At 31.4% G+C, this 26759-nt stretch overlaps 2 protein-coding genes across 2 annotated transcripts; one reads left to right on the forward strand and one right to left on the reverse strand.

Annotated features, from left to right (window-relative positions):
* Positions 1-1528: 1528 nt before the first annotated feature.
* Positions 1529-4414, reverse strand: LOC132729649 (orexin receptor type 2-like). The gene has a single exon (XM_060715454.1). It carries the CDS (start codon positions 4207-4209, stop codon positions 2878-2880), a length of 1332 nt encoding a protein of 443 aa, XP_060571437.1. The 5' UTR covers positions 4210-4414; the 3' UTR covers positions 1529-2877.
* Positions 4415-16288: 11874 nt separating this feature from the next.
* On the forward strand, positions 16289-26369 carry LOC132729642 (orexin receptor type 2-like). The gene is made up of 2 exons (XM_060715445.1): positions 16289-16688; positions 23634-26369. Exon 2 carries the CDS (start codon positions 23902-23904, stop codon positions 25231-25233), a length of 1332 nt encoding a protein of 443 aa, XP_060571428.1. The 5' UTR covers positions 16289-16688; positions 23634-23901; the 3' UTR covers positions 25234-26369.
* Positions 26370-26759: the final 390 nt, after the last annotated feature.

Raw genomic sequence — 26759 nt, forward strand, 5'->3', positions numbered from 1 at the left:
TTTAGGTTCGATTGTGTATAGAGCTAGAAGCTTATTAAAACACACTCGAGTCTGTCCCTTTAACCAAGCAGTACTTAGCAACGTGTGTAAACTTTCGTGCTCAAAAAACAACGTCATGGCCCTGACGGGATTTCAATAACACGCAGCCAGCAATCCTTTGTCCACTAGTCCGAAGATTGGCACTGTAACTTCTTTAACATCAAGCCATAGAGAAGCGAGTTAAAAGGTTCGATGAAAATATTGACATTTTAAATTATTGTAATTGTTATATTACTGCTGGTTACTTGCATACATGCATGCATGCACACACATTGATCTTGATTGTGTCGTCACAAACCAATGTTTGATTTCCATTAACTCGTATAGTTACATTGATAATGCAATACAATTAACAACTCATCAATTTCATAACATTTTCCTTTCATTAATGTTTGCATTTCCTTTTGTTCAATAAATTATAATTATAAAAAATTATTTTATTTGATCAACGTCAAATTGTTGACATATAAATACTGGTTGGGGAGATAAACTCGGCCGAAAATCAGTGTTTTAGGCATATATTTTATTTATTTGTTTACGTATTCTGATGAATCTTGCACCATAATAAACTTCAGCGCTTCGATTTTCCGGTATCACCATAAAAGTTATATTTAGAAACATAACGGGTAATTTTGAGAGGCCCTGGAAGAGTTATGTAAAAAGGATATTTTAAACGCGTGCGAGTAAATAATTCCGGCTCTTTGTTTTTCTTCTTAATAAATGAGTAAGTTAAAACGTAAAATAACATGTTAAGACATTTAATTATTTCTTTGCTGTTTATTTATGCCAAATAAAAAATATTGTTACCAAAATTGTTGAGTATTACGTTAATATAATTAATATCTATGATAACACGACATCTATATGCAACGTTCTATGTTACATATAAATCATTTTTACGTAAAAACACATGCATTATCATTTATTAACGAAATATGTAGTTAAAGAATTAGTGATTCAAATTTATTATTGCTTAGCTTAACAGAGTGAAGAAGAAATTAATTTAGTGGTATTCAACCTACACATTAACATATAAAAGGAGCATTTAACATCAGTCTTTCAATCCATTCCACTTAAAGATTACAATTGTGTAATCAGCCTTTTTTCTGAGTTAGCAAGATAAAAGTGAGTCTGAATTTCATTTACAAAATGTATACATAAACTTCGTCTGCTTTACCGGTAGTCGGTCAATATATATAAGTACCCCTGTGCGGGCCTCAAAATGAGCATCTGCTGCACGTGCGCACAACAGTGAGATTCCCGTACTTTTTATAGGCATGTTTTGTAAACAAACATGTAAAAGTCTGTGTTATTTTTTAAGTATCTTACCAAACTTGACAAAATTTCCACATATTGTCGAATTCCAGCGATAGTATAAGATAGTGAGCTTGATTAGATTAAAATTTCCGATAACTCGATTTAATTATAAAAAGCCGAGTTTATCAACCAGCCGAAGTTATCTCCCCAACCAGTACAGATATATGTGACAGATTAGTATAATTTAATTTCTTTCAATACAACAAACCAAACAAACAGGTTTATCTGACTGAAAACATTTAAGTGCAACTTTCAGCATAATGCATGGTGGAAGTGATTATTTCTTCCATCATATCAAGTACTATCGATATGATACGCAAATCTGTTCCTAAAACTTTATCTGTAAATGTTTACATTGTTATTTAACATTTGACATTTTCACGCATGTGGGGAGAAAGGTGGAAACACATATTCAACATAAATATCACATAAGTGTTAGAATCCTCAGAAAAAAGGAATTTTTTCCAGTAATAGTATAATTTAACAGGTCCTGATATATGTATCTTTTAGTTACAGGTATTCTAATCATAAATATATCTGACACAACATTCAAATGTAATTTATTTATCTTTCAAACACGCAAGCAGTAATGTAAGAAATTCTGGCACCAATTTATCTGATAGGGAAGAAATTTAATTTAATAATGCCATTTAAATTTTTATCAGAGACACACAATTTAAAGGTGAACATTGTCAATAACCTGTATCCCATGTCAAGAGTTCAGATTTTACAAATATATCTAAAGGTATTGCAGCTCAGAATTCAACTTTTATACTAAATTCATCATCACTATATTGAACATATATAAATACGTGAAAATTTCAAAACTAGATTTTGCAGTTTTTTAAACAATCAACATTCAAAGCAAAGAAAAAATCAATTTTATTTGTTGTTATCAAAACATGAATCAAGCTTGTTAGGAAATGATATACATATTATTTTACTTCATGTCCGCACTATATAAACTTTGGAATAAAACAATCATCATTCGATTAACTTTTTTTACTTTATGTCCGCACTATATATACTTTGGAATAAACAATAATTATTCAATAAACTTCCGAAGCAATCTTCACCATGCAGATGAAAAGAAGTGATGATATTGTACAACATTTATCTACGACGTAAAAGCTTTATTAACATATTACAAAGCATCTTTCATTTAAAATAAATAAGCAAGCATTGAATAAAATGGCTGAAATTGACAATGTACAAACAAAAAGTTATCTTAGTAACTAAATAATTAAAAATAAAGTTAACATTGGCTTCTTTGCATTTTATATTACCAAGTCTAAAAAACGTTCCCATTTACAAAAACAATGTTTCAAACAAAGGTAAGGGTGATAAAAATCTTTTAATTTATAGACTTGATTTTCATTAAAAGTCTTTTAAAACGTTTGTTTTCTCCAAGGAAACGTCCTACAATATTTATATGCTTAATAATTTTATCATAAACAAACTAATATGTACATGGACATATTAAAGATACATAAACGAAAGATTCAGTATACGCAAAATTCACTACTTCAAGGTAACTGCTTCAGTACACTTCGAAAATCCTACTGATGTCGCTAGTGCACTATTACCGTTTCCATTGTCTGCATTATCCCCGCCTTTCCGTTTAAAACAACAAGTTAGTTTCTTGAGTAGCAACTTTGTTTCTTTACGAAATCTATGGTCCCAAAAGCTGTATATGATTGGATTGGCTACGTTATTAACAAGATATAATCTTAACATGAAATCAAGAAATACAGATTCTATAATACCACGATCTGCCCAGAAGTCTTCATCTGTTGAATCTAAGATTGAAATTATAATAAACGGAAGATAAGAAATAATGAATACTACTGTAATAGTCAACATCATTAAAGTTATCTTCATAGTATTCTTCTCTACCGCTTTAGATCCCGGTCTTACGTGACGAACCATTGCACAACTATTTCGTGCAGCTCCTTTGGAATTTTGATTGCCACTTATATCATTAAGTTTTGACTTCAAAAGTTCCCCCTCTCCATTTTCTATCTCCGATTCCTTTACAACACATTGGGGATCTTTATCCGTCTCGTCAATGTCATCAGCTTTGCCTGTATCCATACCACTTGTACCATTTTTACCTGTCGATTCATCATCTTGACTCGGTACAGCACAACAAAAACAAAATGTTTTTGTCTTTTCTAAGGTAATCTCCCCCGACATTCGATCATGGTGGTAAATCTTTCGGCAAATAAATCCATATATTATGATTAGAAATATCACCGACATCACAAAAACTAACAAGTTTAACCCTAGGTAGCCAACAGCTAACTCTGAGCCTTGATACCCGTCAGAAATAAAACATTCCACGCCGGTAAGATTGTCAAGTTTGGTCGGTACAGTACTTTGTCCGTATATAATACCATGAGGAAAAGATATCACTATGGCAACGAAACTAGCCAGTAGACATGCTTTTCTGTCGCCAAAATCTTTTATTTGTCTCTTCAAAGGTCTGCAAACCTTTAAATATCTATCCAGTCCAACCACAAGAAGAATAAATACCGAACTAAGCGTACAAGCTCCAATTAAGAAACTCAATATTCTGCACACGTTCGTATGAGTGTATGTTAAAATAAGTGTCAAGTCCAAAACATGGTATGGTATTCCAACCACGCTTACACTTAGATCTGCAATAGCTAGACTAAGAATGTAACATCTTGCACTTGATCTTGTAAATTTCCTTTTATAAATTATAAGGACAAGAATATTTCCCACAATTCCAATGAACATTATTAGTACGAGGATAACAGTTAACGGCAAATAGTTTGATCTTTGAAGTTGTTCAAGTTCCTCTATAGTTATATTCTTTTTCGTCTCCATTTTTGGTTGTTTAGGTCAGTTATAAAAACATAAAAAATTTAAAGTAGTTTACATTTTATATGTCAACTTTATGTAGATATATTTTGAAAATTTCACCTTTTTTCAAAGTGTTGATTTTTTCCTCAAATACAATAATATATCGCATGTGTCTTGTCATCATTACATTTGTGCTTTCCTTTTAACACATTTTCCTATGTGCCTATTCTTTCTGGAAATAGAAAAAAAATCAGTTATTTTTAAAACTTTATCTGTATTGAAAACACTTCGTCGTTAGTAAGAATAATAAAAATATGCATATTCCTGTTCTGAAATTCAATCGAAAGAATCAAATTTATCTGTTATTATTAAACACTTCGTTGGAATATCAGTTATCTGCAGATGTAAAGATCGTAAGAAAAGTTGTTCAGTTAACTATTACCTTATATTTAATCATCGTTACCAATGTACACCATAACTGTTCCATATCTAACGTTTATCTCATTTCTTACATTAATCTCGAATTAAAGGTTAGAGTAAAGATGATTTAATGCAAGGAACTTTAAAGAAAGACAAAAAGTGCTTCATAGTTTTTCATATAGTATAGATTTATCGTTCGGTCACTTTTATTAAATCAAATGTACTTTGAAGTTTTATTCTTTGCAAAGGAAGTATAACTTACATTTTTTTTGTAAATTCATTATTCTGGACTTATTTTTTTATTTTTAATTATTTTACAAGTGTTAAGTAAATGCAGTAGTTTCTCCAAGAAGATATTTGACAGTCATACAACAGTCTTGTTATTAAAACGTTATGAAGAATCAGGATTTATCCAAACAGAGCATTTGTATTATCACAAATCTTGTGTAATTGTTTATATTTCCTGGCTAAATCTGAACATTTAAAAAAAAATTGAAAGCCAGTGAATCTTCTGTTTCTGTATAACAGGTAATGGTAGAAATGTAAATGAGTTAATTCAGAACTAGCCGAGTTTTGTCGCTTAACATGGTTACAAATATGTCGTAGCAAAATACGATCACACTGTTTGGTATAAATCTAGATTGTCAGAATCAAATTGTATTTCTAAATAGCCCAAAGAAAGATTACAATTCTTGTAATATTGGATTTTGATAAAATTGTTATTAGCTTGAATAACATGGTAAAATTATATCTAGAAACACTATATTGAACTTGATGTTGTTTTGAAAATTATTTATATGTTATTGTGAGATTTGATATGTCAAATAGTTTAGATAGTGTAAGGTTAAACAGTTCTCATAAATTGTGTGGACAACTATATATATTACATGTACTTAAATGTTTCTTGAGAATGGCTCAGTTGAAGATTATCTTGCAAAATTATTTGTCAATAAAATAATATATGTTTTTTTTTTCATTTTACCTGAAAATTACTCAACTGTCTCATTTCCGTATTCAGAGGATGATAATGATTTTTCAAAATGTCCAACTTTAAAACGTGTGTTATAGCATTTTATATGTAAGTAAAAAGCACTGTGTGTAGGGATTACTATCTTGATAAAATTGAACAAGGCACTTACAAACCTGGCTTAGCTATTCTGAAAATTTGTTTAATAGGATACAAAAAGAAAAAAGAAGTGCAAGGCAAAACTATTTCACAGGTATTATGTAATTGTAGACCTCGTACAAAACCAAATATTTGTAGGTAAGATAACGTATCTATCAAAGTTGAGATGTAATGATAACTTGATTGCCTACTGAAAAAAAATCCAGCTTGATTTATATTAACTCAACACGTTGATCACGTGTCATTATTACGTCAAAAACGATATTACCCGGACTACATTGACGATGAACCTGTTAGACACTTTTTTCAAATTGCATCACATTTATAAGGTTTCAAAATATGTTTTCAAACTCCATTGATTTGAAATAGCTATCTTGAATTAGGAATACTAGTGGAAATATTAATGTTGTTTCCATTTTATGGAGAAAAATGTCGAACTGATAATTTAATTCAATATTTCTTGAAATGTTATCAATAGTATTTTTAAATGTTGGCATTTTTCTTTGGTTTCAACAAGTCTCTTAGGCAAAGCATTTCTTCAACTCAATCGTTTAAATTAAAATATGAACAATTCTTATTAAATGTAGTTTAAGGAATTAGAAGTTAAAAAAAAGTATGAAATATGAAGAACTTTCTTGAACAATTGGAACTAAAACAAATAGTTGAAATCGAAAGTCATTTTAGGCAATTCGTCGCATAACTCTATTCATTTTCACAGGCTTAAGTGTAAATGAATTATCAACACTAAACTTATTTCAGAAACACTTGATAAGCTTAATCACGAATGAAATAAATCCTACTGAACTGAGCTTGATTGGAATACATTTTTTTCAATTGTGTGTTTATTCAGGCTAGCTGCTATGGGGAATGAAAGTCAATATAGACATAACAAAATTTAATGGATTTTCTTATTTTCTCTGTTTTGAAAACACAAAAAATCAAAGAACAGAAGGCGCTGAATTTGTTTGGGTCTCAGAATGTAAGAAAGGTGCAAGTTGTGAGATTATATGTATAGTGCCACCAATGCTTTCCAGCGTTTTAATTGTAGTTAATTGGCTATAAGACTAATTGCAACACTGATATTCAATCCAATGTTTATTTGACTTTAACAATTTGAAAAAAAAGAGTTACCTTTACTGGGATTTGAACTCCAGACCTCTTGCTTCCTAAGCGAGCCCGAAAACCCTTCAGCCACGGTGAATTTATATGTGAACGGCTTGAAGAAAACCATATTATTCTAAATTAGGGCTTGTAACGACTTTAAATGTTGTTTTACACAGATGTAAATAATCCTGGAGCTTACTATAAGCATGTATATTTATAAAGAATCAAAGGTCTGCAAGTTCTGTGGTATTTTCTGATCTTTGCAATATAAATCGTACTGTATATCTGTATGCATTTTCCTGTATAAGTTAATTTTTATGTATTATAATTCATTTTGCAAGGCACCAGAGTTTGATACATACGGAATTCTGCATAACTAGAGTTGCATTAAAAAATCATTTATGTTAATTTTTTACGACAGCCACACTTTATCCTTGCATATCATGGCTACTTTCTTAACAAAGACACTTAACCTTTTCCCTTATATAAGCGTGTTTCGACGGCTTTTTGCACCCCCCCTTTTTTTTGAGGCCTCAAACAGTGAAAAAAAATGCCCTATTTAGGCCCCAAACACTGTATTTCGTTTAATAAATGTTGTTAAAAAAAGTGAGCACTTTTTCGGCGCCGTCCCCCATCCAAATAATACATCAGGGGGGTGCTAGAAGGGGGATGTGCCAAGAAAATTTTGAACATGTGACAGGCTAAAAATGGCCTCAGGTCGATCTTAGGGTAACTAGTAACCGACGCTGAAAAGCCTTGTACTCTATCTCAATTCATTGAGAAGTTGCAGCAAATTTTGAAATAAGTTTTGATGGAAAAAACAATGCATAGAGTGATATTTGGCAATTTTGAGACTTCCCCACGTTGCCATGGTAACAGGAAATTTACCATTGAGCATGCTGTTACAGAGGCTATGGTGTAGTCAACATTTATGCCAAGTTTCATTAGTATTAAAACATTTTTCATAGTTTCATAGCAGTTTGAACTTGTTACAGGAGGCTTTTCAATGAAAACGGCCATTTTTCGCAATATGCTCTTGGGGTAAAAGGTTAAAAAAGAATTTAACAAAAAAAAGTTTCCTCGACTGGGACCTGTTGTTTAAAATTGAAGTAAATATTTTAGCGAAAATCTTCTCGCCCAAACAGTCCGACATGTAGAATCTATATATTCCACTACTCGGTTTGTGTAGTATTCGGTAATCGATATCGCTAAAAATAGTATTTTCATTGATAAAATCATATTCATCCGCGTAATTTGTGATTGTGCATTTATTGACAATTCTTTAAGCCAACGCTATTGTTTAACTTTGAATGCGTTGTAATTTGTTGGATACTTGTAACAAAATAAAATATTTCTTTCTTTTAAATCGCTAGTTTTAAGCTGTTTTGAGAACTACTTGTTGTTAGGTTTGACGTAAACTTCTGTGTCAGAGATTGAATTTCCGCTTTGTATTTACTTCTTTTCGATCAGAAAATACAATAAAACAATATTAGAAATCTTCGACCATTCGGGAATAACTTTGCTTGAAAATTAATGCGCCTGTCTTTGACCATCTTTACGCAGTGATCTCCCCTGAATTTTTCGGCGTTAGTGTACATACAAAAGGGAAGTAACCGCTTCAAAAAAGTGGACTACTTTCGGCATTTGCAATTAACAACATTAGACTCTGAAATTTCGCTACCATTATTTGTTTGGTCTGACGACCAAAACAAATCAAAACTGTAACTATAGGGAAAAGTTTGATGAACTGTTTTAATTATTTCAGTACCGTTCCCTATTGCAATGGTCATGTTCATTTAATTAAGAATCAGAGTTTGCTTCATGTCAGATGAATGTTTGCTCTGCCTTAGAATATTGTAAACGCGGATGTTATCCGTGGTTTGTGCCTCGTTACGAATAATTTACATTTTTTGAATTCGAATAATTCACATTTTTCTACAATTATGCTTCATTGATGTTTGTAATGACAAATTTGATTTTTCATTAAATCTTATTCCATTTGTAAATACATCTTGTAGGCATCGGCCTTAGAATAAGCATAAAGCCATCTCTTGTTTTCTTATAATCATTTAAAGATCAAATTTTGGTTTAAATAAAGATTTTTTCGTTAATTTAGGAAATTATTAAATTAGGAATTCTGTACATACGTTTGTAATAATGTCAGTGTTTGTAATAATGTAACAGACCCAAAACGAGATGGTTTTATAATATTATTCATCTTACTCGTTAAAGAACTGAGACTGCGAGATGTGCTAGAAATGATATTATGCCTCGTGAGTATTTTTCCATTATGATAATGTTATATTGAAAACTATTCTACAAGATTTTTGCTTTAAAAAAATATCATCAAAAGTATTTTACAAGTAAGGTTAATAAAGTTAGATCATCAATATCAAGAAATATAACACTTTTCTTAAATCATCAAGTGTCTATCCGACGTACAAAAATTAATAACTTTTATTTACTTATTTTTATTTAACTAAAAACATTATTTATCTATTGATTAAAAACACATGTATTTTATTTATTTATATTTTTATTTTTTGTTGATTGATTTATCAGATAGTTGATCCTTTGGAACAAAATAACCATACTTTAACTCGCACATTTACTGTCTTTATATATATGTCGAATAACCATTTTAACTTTTTATTAATAAAGTCATAAAATGATCAGTAATTTATCTCAGATCAATTTCATTTTTTTCAAGTAAATACTTAAACATAAGCGACAAATTGTTGAAAATAAAGTGATACCTGTTATTTGTTTTTCTGAAAGCCTGCCTATAATATTCCCCATCAAAACTCTTCAACCTTTACAGTTTATTCCTCTCTGCCGATTGTTTATATAACAGTGTCTACGCAGAGAAAAAACTTCCGGGCTCAGAATTATTAAAACACACTGGCAGCGGGATAAACATTTATACTTCATCTGAACATTCACTGGCAAAAAAATCCCATATATCTTTTCTTTATTTTCCAGTAAATGTAACGGTTCATATCGGTTCTTTGATCGTGCCGCTGGTGATATCACTCTGACTTAATCATAAAAATTAAAGACTGTGTGAATTAAGATCATGATAATGTAACCTTTATACGTTTCTCTATGATAAATATGTGTACAATTACTTTTAAAGTCGTAAGTAATGATAAACCATCTCAAAACCCCAGTCGTGAGGTTCTTCCTTAGATATCATTTACCTAACAGATCCAAACATATTCCCTCAATTTGTTCAAATTTCCAAGCCAATGCGTGCCTAATTCGGTTCAATTATGACGTTTGATCTGTAATGCTTTGGATGTAATTTGACATGTTTGATGCGTCTTAAGTTTCTTCATCTTAAGGAAATATGAAAATAAATCTCCAAAACCGGAAAAATGAAATGGCTTGTGAAAGATCTCAAGACCTCTATGACGGATATTGAATTCCGGCAATTATAATAATGCATATTTGTAAATGAGTTTACCTTCCGGTTTTGACATTTTATTTTTATCTAGATCGTTATGAAAGCTTTACATTGAACATTTCCGTGTGTGTTACATGGAGCTAAAAAGGACTGGTTTCATATGATGAAGTGACCCTTCTTGGACTCAAACACACAATCCATGGTTTGAGATACTTTAGTTTCAGGTATTTGCAAACAAAATACTTTTAACAATTATGAATAAAGACGTGTATGCCGTATATAACAAGTGTTGCACTTATCTGTTTTATTTACATTTACAATTAGTACTTTAAAAGTAATTAATCACATTAATTAACATTTCTAAAGAAAAGGATTCATTGAAAATTAATCAAGACTTAAGAAGCAGCAATTGAAATAATAATTATAGCTCTTCATGTTATTGCATTATTAAACATATCAAGCCGTTTTTCTTACAAGAAGCAATATCGTACAAAATGTGTTCAGTCATGTTTATCTTCCACGAATGCGGTTTCTGAAATGTGAGGGCAAAATGTTAGCTGTAGTGTATTTATGAATGAACTCGTATCAGGGCGGCAAAGAAGCAAATTTGTTTGAAGGTCTTATCAACTTTTATAAGAATTGATTCTTCTGAACATTGACAATGAATTATTGTTTGTCTTGATCTTGGCAGAGCTTGATCATTTGAATTTTTCAAATAACATCAATTATAGCGCCTGTATTAACAAAAATAAAAACAAATGTGACAAAATATAAACTTATTTTAAATTTATCCTGAAATCATAATGTCCGAGAAAAAATTGCACAGATACTAATTATTTGTTTGTTTTGTTTTGTTTGTTTGTTTGTTTGTTTGTTTGTTTGTTCGTTGTTCTTTTGTTGAACATCAAATAAGTGAATTGCAACTTAACATCAGATTTACACTTTCATTCTTGTCTCTGACTTGATATTTAAGTTATATCACACACAAAAATATACCCACGGTGTTTACGACATATAAATGGAAAAGAAATTGCATACTTAGCAGGTATAATTTAATCAAAACGTTACATAGAATTGACAAAATTGCAGTAAATGTTTAGTAAGACGAGGCACATTTTTTATCATCAAAGGCGGTGAACAAAGTATTACCTGGATGAGATCTTATGCAAAAGCCTGCATAATCGTTTGATTATAATGCATCAGTGGGAGGGAACGATTAGCGTCACTATGTGCACTGAACTCGCGGAGATATTTCTTTAAATATCTTATTTTTTGTTTCCCTAGGGGAAAATACTAAAATATTTGCACTCAGGTGAATACCGTTACATCTGTGATGGATATTTTAAAAAAGAATCCTCAATTATATTCTGTCGGATCAACACAGTTGACTATAAGATATCAATATCCAAGTATACAGCATTTTTTGCAATTGATTTAATTATTATTTAATAATAAATGTTGGGATCTCCTGAAGGCGGTGCTAGGGTGCGTGCACGAAAGCTTGCTTTACTTTAACAATCTATCAACAGATTCAATCAAACTAAAATTGTAATATTTTACATATCTGCATTTATTTTGGTACAAACAGTTTCCAAAAGTTTTCTTAGAGTTTGCTCGTGAAAGATTTAAGACAAAAACTTGTTATCAAACCATATCTCAATATTAAATTGTATAAGAAGACTGTACTGTGATATATTGCATTTAAACCAATATTAACAATGAATTTATCTTATGTTGGTCACAAGTTGCGCGCTCAAAGATTGGTGTCTACAACATCAAATGGCTACATATTTTCCAACTCGTACAAATTGTTAATTAAGGTAATTGTATAATTATGAAAAGTCCAAAAACACTTTTTTTCAATGTATATTATTTCTATAATATTTTCCTTCCCATACACAGCGTATTGCATGGCGGCAGTTTTACAATTTAGAATATGTTTCCAAAAACCAGGGCGGATGATACCGTGACTTTTGTTTACGGTAACTTTGGACCACGTCCATTACTTAAAAAGTATTAATTTTGTTATAATGTTGTTATATCTTTCCATATTTGATTTAAAGATATATCATGTTCCAGGCAAAGATTTGCCAATTTCAATGCAATGTAGCTATTGTACTTTTCCTCATATGCTTCCAGAAATTATGACACAGTGTAACCGCATATTTCAATCAAAATATTGCCCGTAGAAAAAATTACTACAAGCATAATTTGAATGGTAAAAGAGCTACATTGGAAAGTTATATATCATTGGTATCGGCAACTATTTTCCTGGAACATGGTATATGTTTAATATTAAAGATATTACAAAATTATAACAAACACCTGTTGGTTTGGTGGTGACCCATTGTAACCGTAAACAAATGGCGCGTGATAACCCATTCTGAAAAACGCAAATGCACTTTTTATATTCTCTTTCTTAAGAGCTACCCTTTACTTTTTAGAATTGAGCCAATTAAAGAATCAAATAAAATATATGTTCTCAACAAAAATATTAAAAATGCTTTCTTTTGCTTAGTACTATAGTCATGGTCTTAAATGTTTCGCAAACGATCATTTGTGGGTTATAATGATAATAAAAAAGGAAAACGTGTGTGTAGTTGAAATCAATATCTGAATATACAAATTAATTTACAGTAGCTAGTTTTATATCATTATTAAAGAATTGTTAAACGTATGATATCATAATTAAATGATGCAGCTGGAAATGCATGGATATTGTATTAAGTTTGAAAAAAGAATCGTCATTATTGGCTTGTTTTTAAAGGGTGCAAATATCTTACAAACATTCTGAATGCAATAATGCACATGTAAAGAACTTCAAAGATGTCAATACGATGCTACTTCTTGCCTTCCCTTCCTTATTTCACAGATACAAAATATACTTTTAAACCGCTCTTTTCTCCCATTTAACACAGGTGGATTATTTCAAACACGTTAATAGTCTGGCATGCACTCAAAGACTTTGCTGTAAATAAACAATACGTTTTATTCAGAAATATTTACACATTTTAAAGTATGCTGAAGAAAATATAAAGACGATAAAGACGGTTTTAACTTTTGTATGATTTAGAATGTCTACAATTTACTATCTCTAAAGAAATTGAAATTTATATGTTGATGTACTATGTAAAGTTATGTAAGTCGAAATTTGTATCGTACTTGCAATATGAAATACGAGTATTTTTTTAGAAAACTTTAGTTTCAATGGGTGAATGGATGTCTTTTACGAAAAGAAAATTTTTATTTTGCTATTCAGCTGTAATAATATACCAAGTAATTTATGCAGCTTTAATTTAGACCAGATACGTCTGCCATACCCCTGTTGAATAGTTTTGTTGTTGTTGGTGGTGGTGGTGGTGTGGTATTTTTGTATATTATGATGTGTTGATGATATAATAATACGCTGCAAAAAGCATATAAAATAACCGATGAAAGGTATGCGTGTATTGAACCCGTCGTTTCAATACCTGTTACATAGTGAATAAACAGGACCTTTAATGGTTCGAGGGAAAAGAACCAAACTTTTCTCGGATTTATTGAAGCTGAACATATTTCATTTCGAAATGCAGTTTTTATTATGTCTCTCACAATTGGCACCATAGACAACATTTTGAAATCCTTACTTTCAAAGTCAGATACAGCAGTTGTCAAGTCTGGTCCTTCTCACCATTTAAGCGTTGACAATTAATGAGTACCCGCTCAAGCAGGTGCTAGGGTCGTGAAAATTTGCCTTTTTCACTTCCCCTTTGTACAGACTCAAAAAACCGAACCGCAATTTTATTAATTTTGTTGTGATTAAAAAATGCTTCGAAGGATATTTCCCCAATATTTTTGTTGAAATTAAAAAGACGAATTTGTTTTTTTGCAAACTGCAAAAACCTTTAAAAATTTCATCTTTAAATGTGTTCGAAATGTTAAGCAACTGGACTGCTTTTAATATTTTATAATTTGATATATTTTCTACCAATAAATCAGGATTATAATAAATAAAGATACACTTGATTATATTTCTACCTATTATCAAATAAAAAAGTTACCTAGTTATTATATTCATTATCTGTAATTCTTTATTAGAAAGGATATAATGACTGAATAAATTTATGCAGTTACGTAATAATAAGAAATGCATCCTTGACGCCAGCTGCACTTATTGTTCTAGACTGTATTAATTGTCAACAATCACTGTAATAGCTTAATACTAAGAAGTTGAAGTGCAGTGTATGATGAAAATTATGATGATAACCATTTAAACTATCATGTGTAATCATAATGGTTCAGATGTAAAGTAAAGTAAAGTAAAGTAAAGTAAAAAGTACAGTAAAGTACAGTACAGTACAGAAAACTATCGTAACGTAAGGCAAGGCAAGGTAAAGAAATGTAAAGTCAGTAACTCGGTCGGTCCATCGGTCGGTCAGTGAGTGTATGTTTATTATAAAAGCAATTGTAAACAGGTTTAAGAAAATTAACTTAGTTTAAGTAGGACGTATTCATCCCATATAAGTCTCTTTGTCTCCTAGTCAAAGCACCATATGACTAGAACACTGTATCAGTAGTATACAAAAAAAATCTGCAAAATCATGGATTGGTTTATCATGTTTAATGTATAAAATGTTTATTAAATCATCTAGAACTATTTTCCCGTCTATTTAAGAACGCTTTTAAAATGTATTTACAGGAAAATATAGAATTACAGGAAATAATCGTCAAGAAAACATTATTTTCAGTTGATTTGATCAAAGAGGAAATAAAGTTTGTGAAAGTAAATTGCTTACAAAACTCATTCATCCGTGTCATTATATAGATGTTACTTTTCCTGTTGACTAAAAGTGCCGTTATGCTCATAATAACTATTATGAATTGAAATTCCCGTCAAAGCTTTATAATGCATTATTGTTACATAAGGATCACATATCAATCCCTTAAAAAAATTGTCAAGGATTTTTCACTCTTTATTAATATTAAGAAGAGGCCTTAGCCTTTGAACAGGTTTGCAATGGTTATATCCATGCTATCTTGTACACCAGTAAATGGCTGATAATTTATAATTAAAGTGACAAAGGTTGTGTTCAAGGCTGTCTTGCTTGAAAAGATCCGATAGTGTTTTAATAATAAGCTTACAGTTTTACTAAATATGTTACTATAAACTAAAAGTTGAAGTTCCGTGTAGCGTCGAGTGGTTTTATAAAACATTGGAAATGTTGCCAACAACAGAATGCTTTTAGACGTCATAATGCAGCACGAGTCAAGATTTCGTTATCTTAAAAACAACTTATAAGTGGATGGTTGTCTGTAAGATAAATAAATAGCTGTAACGACATATCAGATGGCAGCACCGGAGTATTTGGAGGACTGATGATAAGCTCTGGGAGCGAAAAGCTGACAAAATCTCACATGAATTGCCAGTAGGAACTAAAGTTATGTATGTTGTACGCAATGATCGTTATTTATCTGTAGCTGCAAATGGTCTATTCAAAACAATTCTCTATTAAATACAATTAAGAGAGTTTTCCTATAAGAAACGTGTAAACTTATGACGGTCAGGATATTATTTTGTGCATAAGAAGGTGTTCGTCTACATTGATTGTTTGATTGATTGATTGATTGATTGATTGATTGATTGATTGATTTATTTATTTATTGACATGATTTAATAATACCATTTTGAAAGAAAGAAACAACATTAATCAGTCTTTACGATCATTTTCCTAATAATTGCAAAATTAATAATATTATTTAAAAATAGTATGTTGAATACTTGTAAGCACATCTAAATTTATATTTTATTAGAGGATTTTCATATGATTATATAATGTACAATAATGGTCTACTGAGGCATTGAATATAATGTGATATTTACTGGAAGATGATCACTCCGGTCAGTATCATTTTCTGCCGGTAAATATCACTGTACCAGGTTTTGAACATAACCATTCTTTTAAGGACGAAGTTGTGATTATTCTATGATACTTTATAACTAACTCAATGATATAAGTGATTTGTCTTGATTGTACACATTAAGTGTTCTTAACCAGCTTAGCATTATCGTCTCATGATAAAATCATTAATTTAGTGTAAACTTTTTCATGGTTGACAACAAAATCGTATATGTTATGCAATAGCAATGTGATAGTATTACAAAATTGTAAAACGCTTTCTTCATACAGTTTTAATATCTACAAAATAAGAAATGTTTTATCAGTTAAAATGTTTTAATTAAGATTCTTTCGCGTACGTTATGAAGAGTTATTTCCGGTAATTACATGTCATTTCATTAAACATCCTTGTGTAGTGTGTAACATTTTGTTTTAAGGACACTACTAAATAGTGAGGAATTTATATTTTGTAAAGCGGCATTTTCATCTGAAAGTCTTTTCGGTGTGTTGTGTCCAATAAAAGTGACAGTTATACACAAGAAAATATATTTATAAAGGATATAAAAATTAGGTAAGTGTTCAAATTATTATTTTTTATGAAGTATGCAAATTATCTTATAAAACATTATTTTTGTTGTATTATCTTCATTGATTTTAGTTTTAAGATATCTTATATCATGTTCATACTTGATTGTTACAGATAGTATCCCATATTGATACAGATGATAAACATTTGAACCGTGTAATAAAATGAGCTGTGTCACGACAAAACCAACATAATGGGTCTGCGACCAGCATGGATCCGCACAGTCTGATCAGGATCCATGCTGTTCGCTTACAAACCCGATTACAAGTAGAGAAACTGATAGCGAACAGCATGGATCCTGATCAAACTGCGCGGATGCGCAGGCTGGTCTGGATCCATGCTGGTCGCAAACCCATTGTGTTGGTTTTGTCGTGACACAGCTCATTTTATTTGTAGAATATTCCATTCAAAATATGCCCCTTGATTTAATGCAATTTTATTTTTACAGTTACACTTATTAAATCACGCGGCATGTACTATGAAGATACTTTAATTAAATCTTATCTAATCTTTCTTTCTTTCTTTTCTGAAACATACACATTTTAAAATGAATGTAATTGAATCCTACGGAAACGTATAGCGACCACCCCTACATGTTAGTTAAAACAGGATTTTTGACAATTTTATTTAATATATATCATATACCTAACCAATTTTTACAAACTTACTTGATCTGAAATATTTATCTAGTTATATCTACCGCCCCTGCATTTTGGTAAAAACAGAAATTAAGACAATTTATTGAACACACGATATATATCTGACCAATATTTACATTGTTATTTGATCTTGAATATATATCATTTACTCAATCTGCTGTTTAGATTGCTGGATTAAAACTTATGTGAATTTTTTCAGTTCATTTATATGTATTAGTTATAAATACTTGAGTTTTGTTTCCGCATACCTCTATCATTATGAAATATAATATAACATATTTTACAATTTATATTTGATAACGAGAACAGAAAAACCCTGCACATTACAAAGCTTTATTAAAGATTATACATGCAGCATGTGAATGAGGCTTCTGCATTTCAGAGATTAAGGAATGTGACTCCTCTATTAGGCGCGCAAATATGGCAGATCGGTTGTCTTTTTTTATCCTAATTAAGATTTCTCTCCATCACCAGCATATATTATCTTTATTAGCAACTGGTTGGTTAAGCCTTTTTTACTTAATCTTTATGATGTAACATCTTCTGTACACGCCAATTTTAAATCAATGAGTAGCAAAATTGGTGGAAACTATCATTTTAACTGCATATTATATATTTTGCAAGAAAGAGATTTTTTTCCTATGAAAAAATATAAAATATCGTGCCCTTCATCACCATAACATTTGATTTTGACCGCATTTTTGTACGTTTCTATAAATGGATAGTCTTATATGATGCGTGACACGAGAAAAGTCAAGACATTTGTATTTGACAAAGGAAGCAATTGAATCAAGTTATTTTGTAAATCATATATAATACGTATTTGTTCGTAATCTAACGTATGTTTTTTTTTATCTTCTAATGCAAGATAAACTACTTTTAACTTTCTGACAAAATGAAAAAATAAAACACTTACATCTTTTTAAATATGTATTTCTTTCCTCAAAGCATATTTACATATAACAAACATACTATAAAGCTAAAAAAAAAAAGTCATTTGATATGTATCATATAAGGGTTGTCGATATACGTTTCCGTAGAATCCAGATAGTGAAGAGTTTTGTTTACAAATCTAGGGCATATCTAGATATGTTTTATGATAATATACATTAATCATAAGGTTTAATTTCCATTATCTAATTCTTAAAACAAATACATGGAAAAGATAAGCATGAAAAGAGAACAGGCTATGGCATGAAATTAAACATATCTTGGTATATAACGTTATTATAAACAGATAAAAAATATGTAACGCTTTAAACTCTACACACTAAAGGTAATCAAACTATGATTACATAGTATCATTAAAAAACTGGCAGTTTTTATAAGAATAGACCAAATTAATTTGACAAGTAATAGGGAATGCAGCTTCCCAAGCATAGTTTATACATTCACTTATTCAAAATAGACTAGATTTCAAAAATGTTGTGCAATAAAAGTGTTCTACCGAAAGATGAACATAGTAGTTCTTTTGATTTGACAATTATAATAATTATGTATATTAAACGCTTTATCTAAAACAATCTAATCGTTTTCGCTCCGTTACTCTTCGCTACCTAGCGAAGGGTAGTGGAGCGACAGTTAGGATATGATTTTAATGATATTGTATCTAAAATAACTTACTTAGAAAACTGAAGGTCGCTTTGAGTTGAAAGTAAACAGCTAGGGTTTATTTTTATGTATTACATAACCAAAATAGTGTACCATAGTTCATTGATGACATGAACTTTTTAATAGAGAATAATTTTATACTGAAAAAGATGCATAGAACAGGAACATCAAATGCATAGTTAAGTTGTATCATTATGTAGGGGTACGTTTAGAAATTTTGCAGAAAATGTTTACCTATGGCTGTAAAGTTATCAGTTTTAATATATAACTTCCTGATTACCATTCAATCCCTTATTTGTTGTATCCATGCACTGTGTAGCACAGAATAAGTTGGTCGGAACAATTAATGTGGCATTGAATAAAAGTGAATCTTGGACATAAAAATCAAATTATTGTTTTTTCCCCTCCCCGCTACCTATCCATACAAATCTCAGCTACATAAAATATTTTATTGCCTAGCAAAATTGTATTATTACTATTATAAACATGGAAGCAGAGAGGTCCAATAAGAATCAAATACTTTTATATTTGCCTCAATGTTTTAATTGTAAAAAAATAACAAACTGGGATATATGTTGAATTAAAACTGCAAAAGGGTTTCTTATCTTTTAAACAGATCAATTTTCACAATTTTTTTGCACTCCATATAGTTTTGATAAAAATATACATATTTTATCGACCTACCTACCCTATCCAAACTGGCATGGGTCGCGGGAGGGGAAACACAAATAATTTTATTGCTTGCTTTGCCACAATGTCAGAAATAATGAGCGGAAGGATATTGTGGTTTTCCTGCTCAACATCAGTCAAAACGGAAAATAAAAGCAAGAAAGAAATTGTCAACATTGAAGGGTTGGACACACATTTGCTGATACAGAAAAAATAAAAAGATATGAGAATATAATGATATAAATCTGCAGCTTGACTCGAACAAGGGACCCTCGGAATTCCGTATCGCAGAAGTATCGACTGAGTTATCCGGCCGCTTACACTCTATCTGCCCTAAATATTTAATAGTTCTGAACCTCGAATTTCTGATGGGGTGCAGAGAAATTAGACTCGGAGTTTTATATCATTAAAGTCAGCCGTCGGGCGCCAGTTGCCGCTGTCCACTCTAACTAAATGGAAAGAATGTTGCATAATAGATTCAGGACTTGAGTGTGGCTGCAAAAATACAGAGCTGCGCTCTCAGAAATATTCATTATCGTAGAATGGAAAGTCTTGCTCGCGCCATCAAAAACCTTCAATATCAGTGCGCATGCGTTTCGGTACTTGGGTGGAAATAGAATAAATTTAGTTAATACATACATGTATGTATGAAATTGAATGAATGAAAAAAAAATGAATAATCACAAGAATGAGTGTGTAAATGAGTAAAAGGATGAATGGATGAAATATAAGAAAAGGGGAGCAAATATAGGACTAATCAAATACACTGACAAATACAACAGACATGACATGGAAAGTTATATAACATAATCTACGGTGTACAATACGAGACATGCAATGACAAACCACATATAATATGACCCTGCAAAATAGAGAAAACAGAATCCCTAAATATAGCCCAACACGGCAAAATTGAAAATGTTGCAGGCACGGTTTGATTGAGTCTGTTCGTGGCAGTACTGTCAAGTGCAAACAACGTCCACACCCCCTATCACCGGCTTAAGTAGACTTCAACATTTAAACACGACATTGGTAAAGTTTTGAATTTAGAAACATCCGCAGATCATACGGCGGTTATCAAGGAACCTTCAATGTGACACAGTAGTGCCATTCCCTGAAAAGCAGCGTATGGTCCCCAAATAAAAGAATGCGTGTGCCCTAAAGCAATGGGCGGAACTAAATAAAATGGAATTCTGAAAGGGGATCTGAGATTATGAAGCCTGCATATCACAGAAGAGACGTCAGTAGACAATTTAAAAAGCAGGCAACTTATCCTTAGGGTGATTATACAGTATTCAAGTAGGAATACTGGAACCATCCAAGTAAAAAAATGTCAAATAGAAGAAACTAAAAAATACCACATAACGTGTATACACAACAAAAATGTCGTGCTGAACGATCTTCAAGGATTGAAAATATAACATCTTTGCAACACGCTTAAACACATAATTACAAAAGGAAATTTCTGAAATCAGATATCTCATCCTCTTCACTAGATTTCGAGAAATCAGATGTGATGCAGCTATATTCTGTTTAATCCGGGTTGTCTTTGTTGACGATCTTATTTTGAAGTTTGTAGCCAGATATAAAAGATGTCGCGTTTTTTGTGCAGTTTCTTCCAAGGCGAGGCGGTGATTGCGATATCAGAAAATCTTGATAGACACATTTTCCTTTCATATGTGACGTCTGCTCTTTAAAATTACGCCTTAACATTCTTTATAGATATTTTACTTGCACTTTTATTAAACTATTAACTGTTTAGCTGAAAGCATTTTAGCACTTTTCAAAGATTGATTTAACAGGTGTTGATTATATAATAATGCCAGCTTTTATATATTATCTCTATCTATATCACATTTGGAGAATACAATGTACAATCAAAAGAAAACAAGGCTTATAGAATTTTAATCTTGAAAGGTATAATGGTCTTGTTTGCAGCCAAAAACACATAGCTCATTGTAACTAAAACAATGACTTTAAGATTTTATATATCAAATTGATATTTATAAGTTTAAAAGTAAGTAATGAATTCAAGATGAAAATGTGTTAATTTTTTTCTGCTGCATTTATATATGGACTGATAATAAAAATAAACTATTTCTGAAGAAGCTATTCAATTAGCTTACGGAACAATGGGGTCTGCTCGAGCGTGGAATAATGCACGAGGCGGCACCTGAAGTCTTCTTCAATCTGTAAAGCTGAAATTTTCCATGTGACATTAACAATGTTGTGCTGAATACCCAGCGAAACATTAACAAACATAAGATATTACCAAAATCATAATATTATCTATATTCATTATGTACTTTTTTATACTTAGGTAATACATATTTCATTATTAGAAGATCACGTTTTATATTTGTGCCCGGGTTTTTCTTCTGCAAGACAATTATGGCATGTAAGTTTATGTAGACACGTGATGTAATCGTAAACATCAAGTTGATTGCAAGCAGACGAGTGATTATCATATACTTTTTTATGCATAACCTTACCTTTGCAAACCTTCAAACAAATATTTCAGCACAAGTTATTTTATCTGCACATACCTCTTACAAGTTTTACGTTTTTAGTCCGCTGTATTTACTGTACGATATGCCTGTTTTAACGTTTGAACCGATTTGCAAAGTTCTGCTTTGAATAGTTGTTTTGAAAAACGACTTGTAATGTTTCGAAACTTACACTTTAACTTTATTTGAAGTATAAATATTGTTTTATTTTGTAGTATAAGTGTACATGTGTAAATGGCGGCATAATATTTACGTTGTTATATGTGTCTTCGGTTGCAAGAGAAAGGTGCAAACATCAACATAGAAGCACTGATTGGCGCATTATGCATCAGAAACGAATTCATAGTTTTCTAGTTATTAAATTATGGTTATAAAGTATGTCAGATGCTTATCATCGGACGAAAGTAGCACTGAATGTGAATTTTTTATATTTATAAGAAAAACATCCAAATGTAAACAAAGTATAGTATTTTGACTTCAATTTAATCACTAAGGGGCTAGCATAATATGCATTTCTACAACTCGACTTTAATAATTATCCTCTATACAAAGAGAAAGAAAATTAGTTATACTCGTTTAACTTCTTTTGACTGTATCGTTATGTTTATGCGTGTTTATGCGATGTTTTTGCGCTACCAATATGAGCAATTATACATCTGTTAATATGTGGGGAAGTAAGATTGATGAGAGGTTCTTGACTTTCTTTCCTTGAAAAAAAATCATTTTCATCCTTTATCAGCTACTAGCGGCACACATTCATGTGAATTCTTTTCACTATAATAAAAACGTAAGAATTTAAATTTTATTACACAATTTACGATACATGAGACATTTTTGTGAGCTTTATACAATATGTGTTTAATGTGCATATGTGTCAACACACTGTCTAGTAAATCTTATTATTGTATGTCTTTACAAATAGTGTAATATTTCTGTGGTTTGAGCATGCTTAAAAGCACAATGTAGTAACATTGTTCACATTTGAAAAATGTTTACTATTTTTATGAAATATCTTTTTCTTTCCGTATAAAGCATGTGTATGTGATATATTTTTTATATTGATTTTAATAATCATATTTAAAAAACATCCATGATTCTTAAAACGTAAAGATAATGTCGCTTAATGTGAAAGAGTTTATGATAAAGGTAGCAAAATATAACACCAACAAAAAAAGCTTTTGAAAAATAAAAAAAATTACCATGGGTTTTAAACATTTTTATTATTTTAGAATATTAACCATAAACAATTATCTGGATGCGTGCTGTTGTAAATGTCACGTGTCTAAAGTTAAAAACGAGGTACGTTTTACATTGTCAAGATTGTCTCTCAAAAAAAAAATAATGCTGTTGACTTCAATTAGAATTTCATAATCTAAAAATTGACCCTTTAACATAAACAGCTGTTAGCCTTATTTTGGAAGAACTCACACAATCAATGATAATGTATTGACAATGACAAGAAATTGTTTCTTTTCTCTTTCCAGAGACGTAAACGTTCATGTACAGTTACGTTGAGAGTGGATTGGATTACACTGGAAAAAGACGCTGCTGATACAATTTTCCTAAAGTCTAAATAGAACTGCGCAAGATCATCATAGTTCCCAGACATAGACTACAGACTACGGACATTGTTGAGAAGACAGAAACTCAACAAAGACTTTAATTATAAGAAAATATCCACGTTCTTAAGATAATATGTTGATAGATTATTGTTGATTGAAACAATGTTCAGCTAATGTAATTTAAGACAAAATGGAGTCAGAAAAGAATTTTACTTTAGAGAAACTAGATCAGCTAGAGAGAGCGAGTTATCTGCCCCTGACAGTATTCTTAGTAATCCTAATGTTCATTGGAAGTGTGGGGAATATTCTGGTCCTTATAATTTATAAAAGGAAATTTACAAGGTCAAGTGCAAGATGTTACATTCTTAGTCTAGCTATTGCAGACTTAAGTGTAAGCGTGGTTGCAATACCATACCATGTTTTGGACTTGACACTTATTTTAACATACACTCACACGAACGTGTGTAGAATATTGAGTTTCTTAATCGGAGCTTGTACGCTTAGTTCGGTATTTATTCTTCTTGTAGTTGGGCTGGATAGATATTTTAAGGTTTGCAGACCTTTGAAAAGACAAATCAAAGATTTTGGCGATAGGAAAGCATGTCTACTGGCAAGTTTTGTTGCTATAGTAATATCCATTCCCCACGGTATTATTTACGGAGAAAGTACTGTACTGACTCAAGCTAACAATCTTACCGGGGTGGAATGTTTTATTTCTGATGAATACCAAGGCTCGGGGTTAGCTGTTGGATATTTAGGGTTCAATTTGTTAATTTTTTTGTTGTCGGTGATATTTCTTGTCATAATATACGGATTTATTTGCCGAAAAATCTATAATCATGATCGCAAATCAGGAGAGATTAGTTTGAAGGAAAAGAAGAAATTTGGACTTTGTTGTAGCGTACAGAGCACAGATGACTGTGCTGGTATAAACGGTGCTGCAATTGAAGTGGATGAAAGAAAAAGTTGTAAATCAAATACTGGTCATCAAAGAATTGCGATGAAGAAGAAGAAAAAGGAAAATGCAGATAGAAAATCTTTAAGACAAAATATGACTAAGTCGAAGCGTAACACTAATTCTTCAAAAACTGTAAGAAATAGTTGTGAAATGGTACGCCATGTAAGACCGGGATCAAAGGCGTTAGAGAGGAACGCTCTGAAGATAACTCTAATGATGTTGACTATCACAGTAGTTTTTATTGTTTCTTATCTCCCATTCATAATAATTTCAATCTTAGATTCAATAGACGAAGGCTTCTGGGACGGTCGTACTATTGTAGAGTCTGTATTTCTGGACTGTATGTTAAGATTATATCTTGTGAACAATGTAACTAACCCAGTGATATACAGCTTCTGGGATGAAAAATTCCGGAGAGAAACAAAGCTGCTTCTTATAAGATTATCATGCTGCTTTGATGTGAATGAAGAAGACCTGAAACATTCAAATCGCAGTGGTAAAAGTGCATTTGTAACAACTAAGGGTATCAATACAGGAACTGCTAAATCTAACGACACGGCTTAGAACGTTTAATATAAAAGTGCGACTAAATCTGTCAAATTCTGATTGGCTTAAACATTTTGTATACGATGCCGTATATACCTTGAATAACGGAACCACGCATAAAACAACGCAATGTATTTCTACATGGTAGACGGTGAACCACTTAATCATTGCATACAATTTATTGCTGCGTTTTGTTCTTTATGGCATATTTCTCGACATCAAAAATAGTTAAAAATTATACCGCAGCGGTAATGATGTCCTTTATCTTCAATCACTTTGAAATACGTATGACTCATATTTACGTGAGTCAGTTTCTCGCGCTTTGATGAAAACAGTCTTAAGTTGCGGGATTTTTTTTAATTGTCTAAGTAGCTATTTGCAACGTTATAGATTCGTAACACAACTTGCTGACTTGATAAACGGGAGTAAATAGCGTTTGACTTTATCGGTTATTGTTTTCTTTTATATTTCTTTTTCTTTTGTATTTTTCTGTACTCTCATTGTTTTTTGTTTTGTTTCTGAAATCTGTTTTGGGCTTTCATATGCAAGGTGCCTTACAGGCATACATTCAATAGACGTAGACATCTGGCATTCCGATGTCTTATACAAATTGAGACTTTTCGGCATTTAAGATTGTCTTACATGATGGTTTTCTTCTTCATAAACAAAGAGTCGTTGATACGGGTGCATCATCAAGATGGAATTTATCAGATCTGGTGTTCCTCAAGGGACAATCTTTGCTCCCTTCTTTTGTTCATAATATTCAGGCGGCTACGTTTTTAGAGCAAAAAAATCTTTTTTACTATAATTATGATCTCGCCGTAACATCTTGTTTTCGTCATAACACCACCTAGCAGCGCTCGCAACGATAAAAAATAAGCCGGAGCTCCATCTTAAAGACAGACACGTTTTAGCTACTAACATGCGCTTTCAATCATTGTATATAATTTTAATCGCCGAACCTTCTTTTTTCCGTCACAACACAGCGTAGCAGCAATTGAACTGGGTAAAACAAGCCTGCGTTTTCTGTATAGTCAACCGTAATTTAACATTTAAAGATTCAGCTTGAATGAAATGTTTAAGAATCAAATGATACATGCATGTTAATTGTTTCTGATTAATTACATATGATCATTATTAAACGTTTTGTTGTTTTTTTGTCTCGGTTTGAAAGATTACCCTAACCCGCTGATACAATAGTGCGACGGTACAATGGCCGATGGCGATGATACATTGGTAAATAGCGATGATGCGACGGTACAAATTTGAAATCCCAAAATTGCGATGGTACAGTGGTAAAACGCGATATATATCGGATTTCTATCACAATGCCATCACAGTTTTACCATCACCATCCTGCAATCTAAAATTTGTGTTAATTCAAAATTCCAACATTATTATGTTTAAGTGATGAATTCTGTTTAAACCGGCGCAAGGGAGCACTTGCAATTACCAGAGCTGTCTTTGACACTCATGTGTATTTAGGTTTCGGGGTTTTTTTTGTTTCGGTTTTACATGAACAGGCTCAATCGAACCGAGCCTGC

Source organism: Ruditapes philippinarum, unplaced genomic scaffold (assembly GCF_026571515.1).
Source record: "Ruditapes philippinarum isolate M1 unplaced genomic scaffold, ASM2657151v2 ctg6014_1_1_1_1, whole genome shotgun sequence".
Lineage (NCBI taxonomy): Eukaryota > Metazoa > Mollusca > Bivalvia > Venerida > Veneridae > Ruditapes > Ruditapes philippinarum.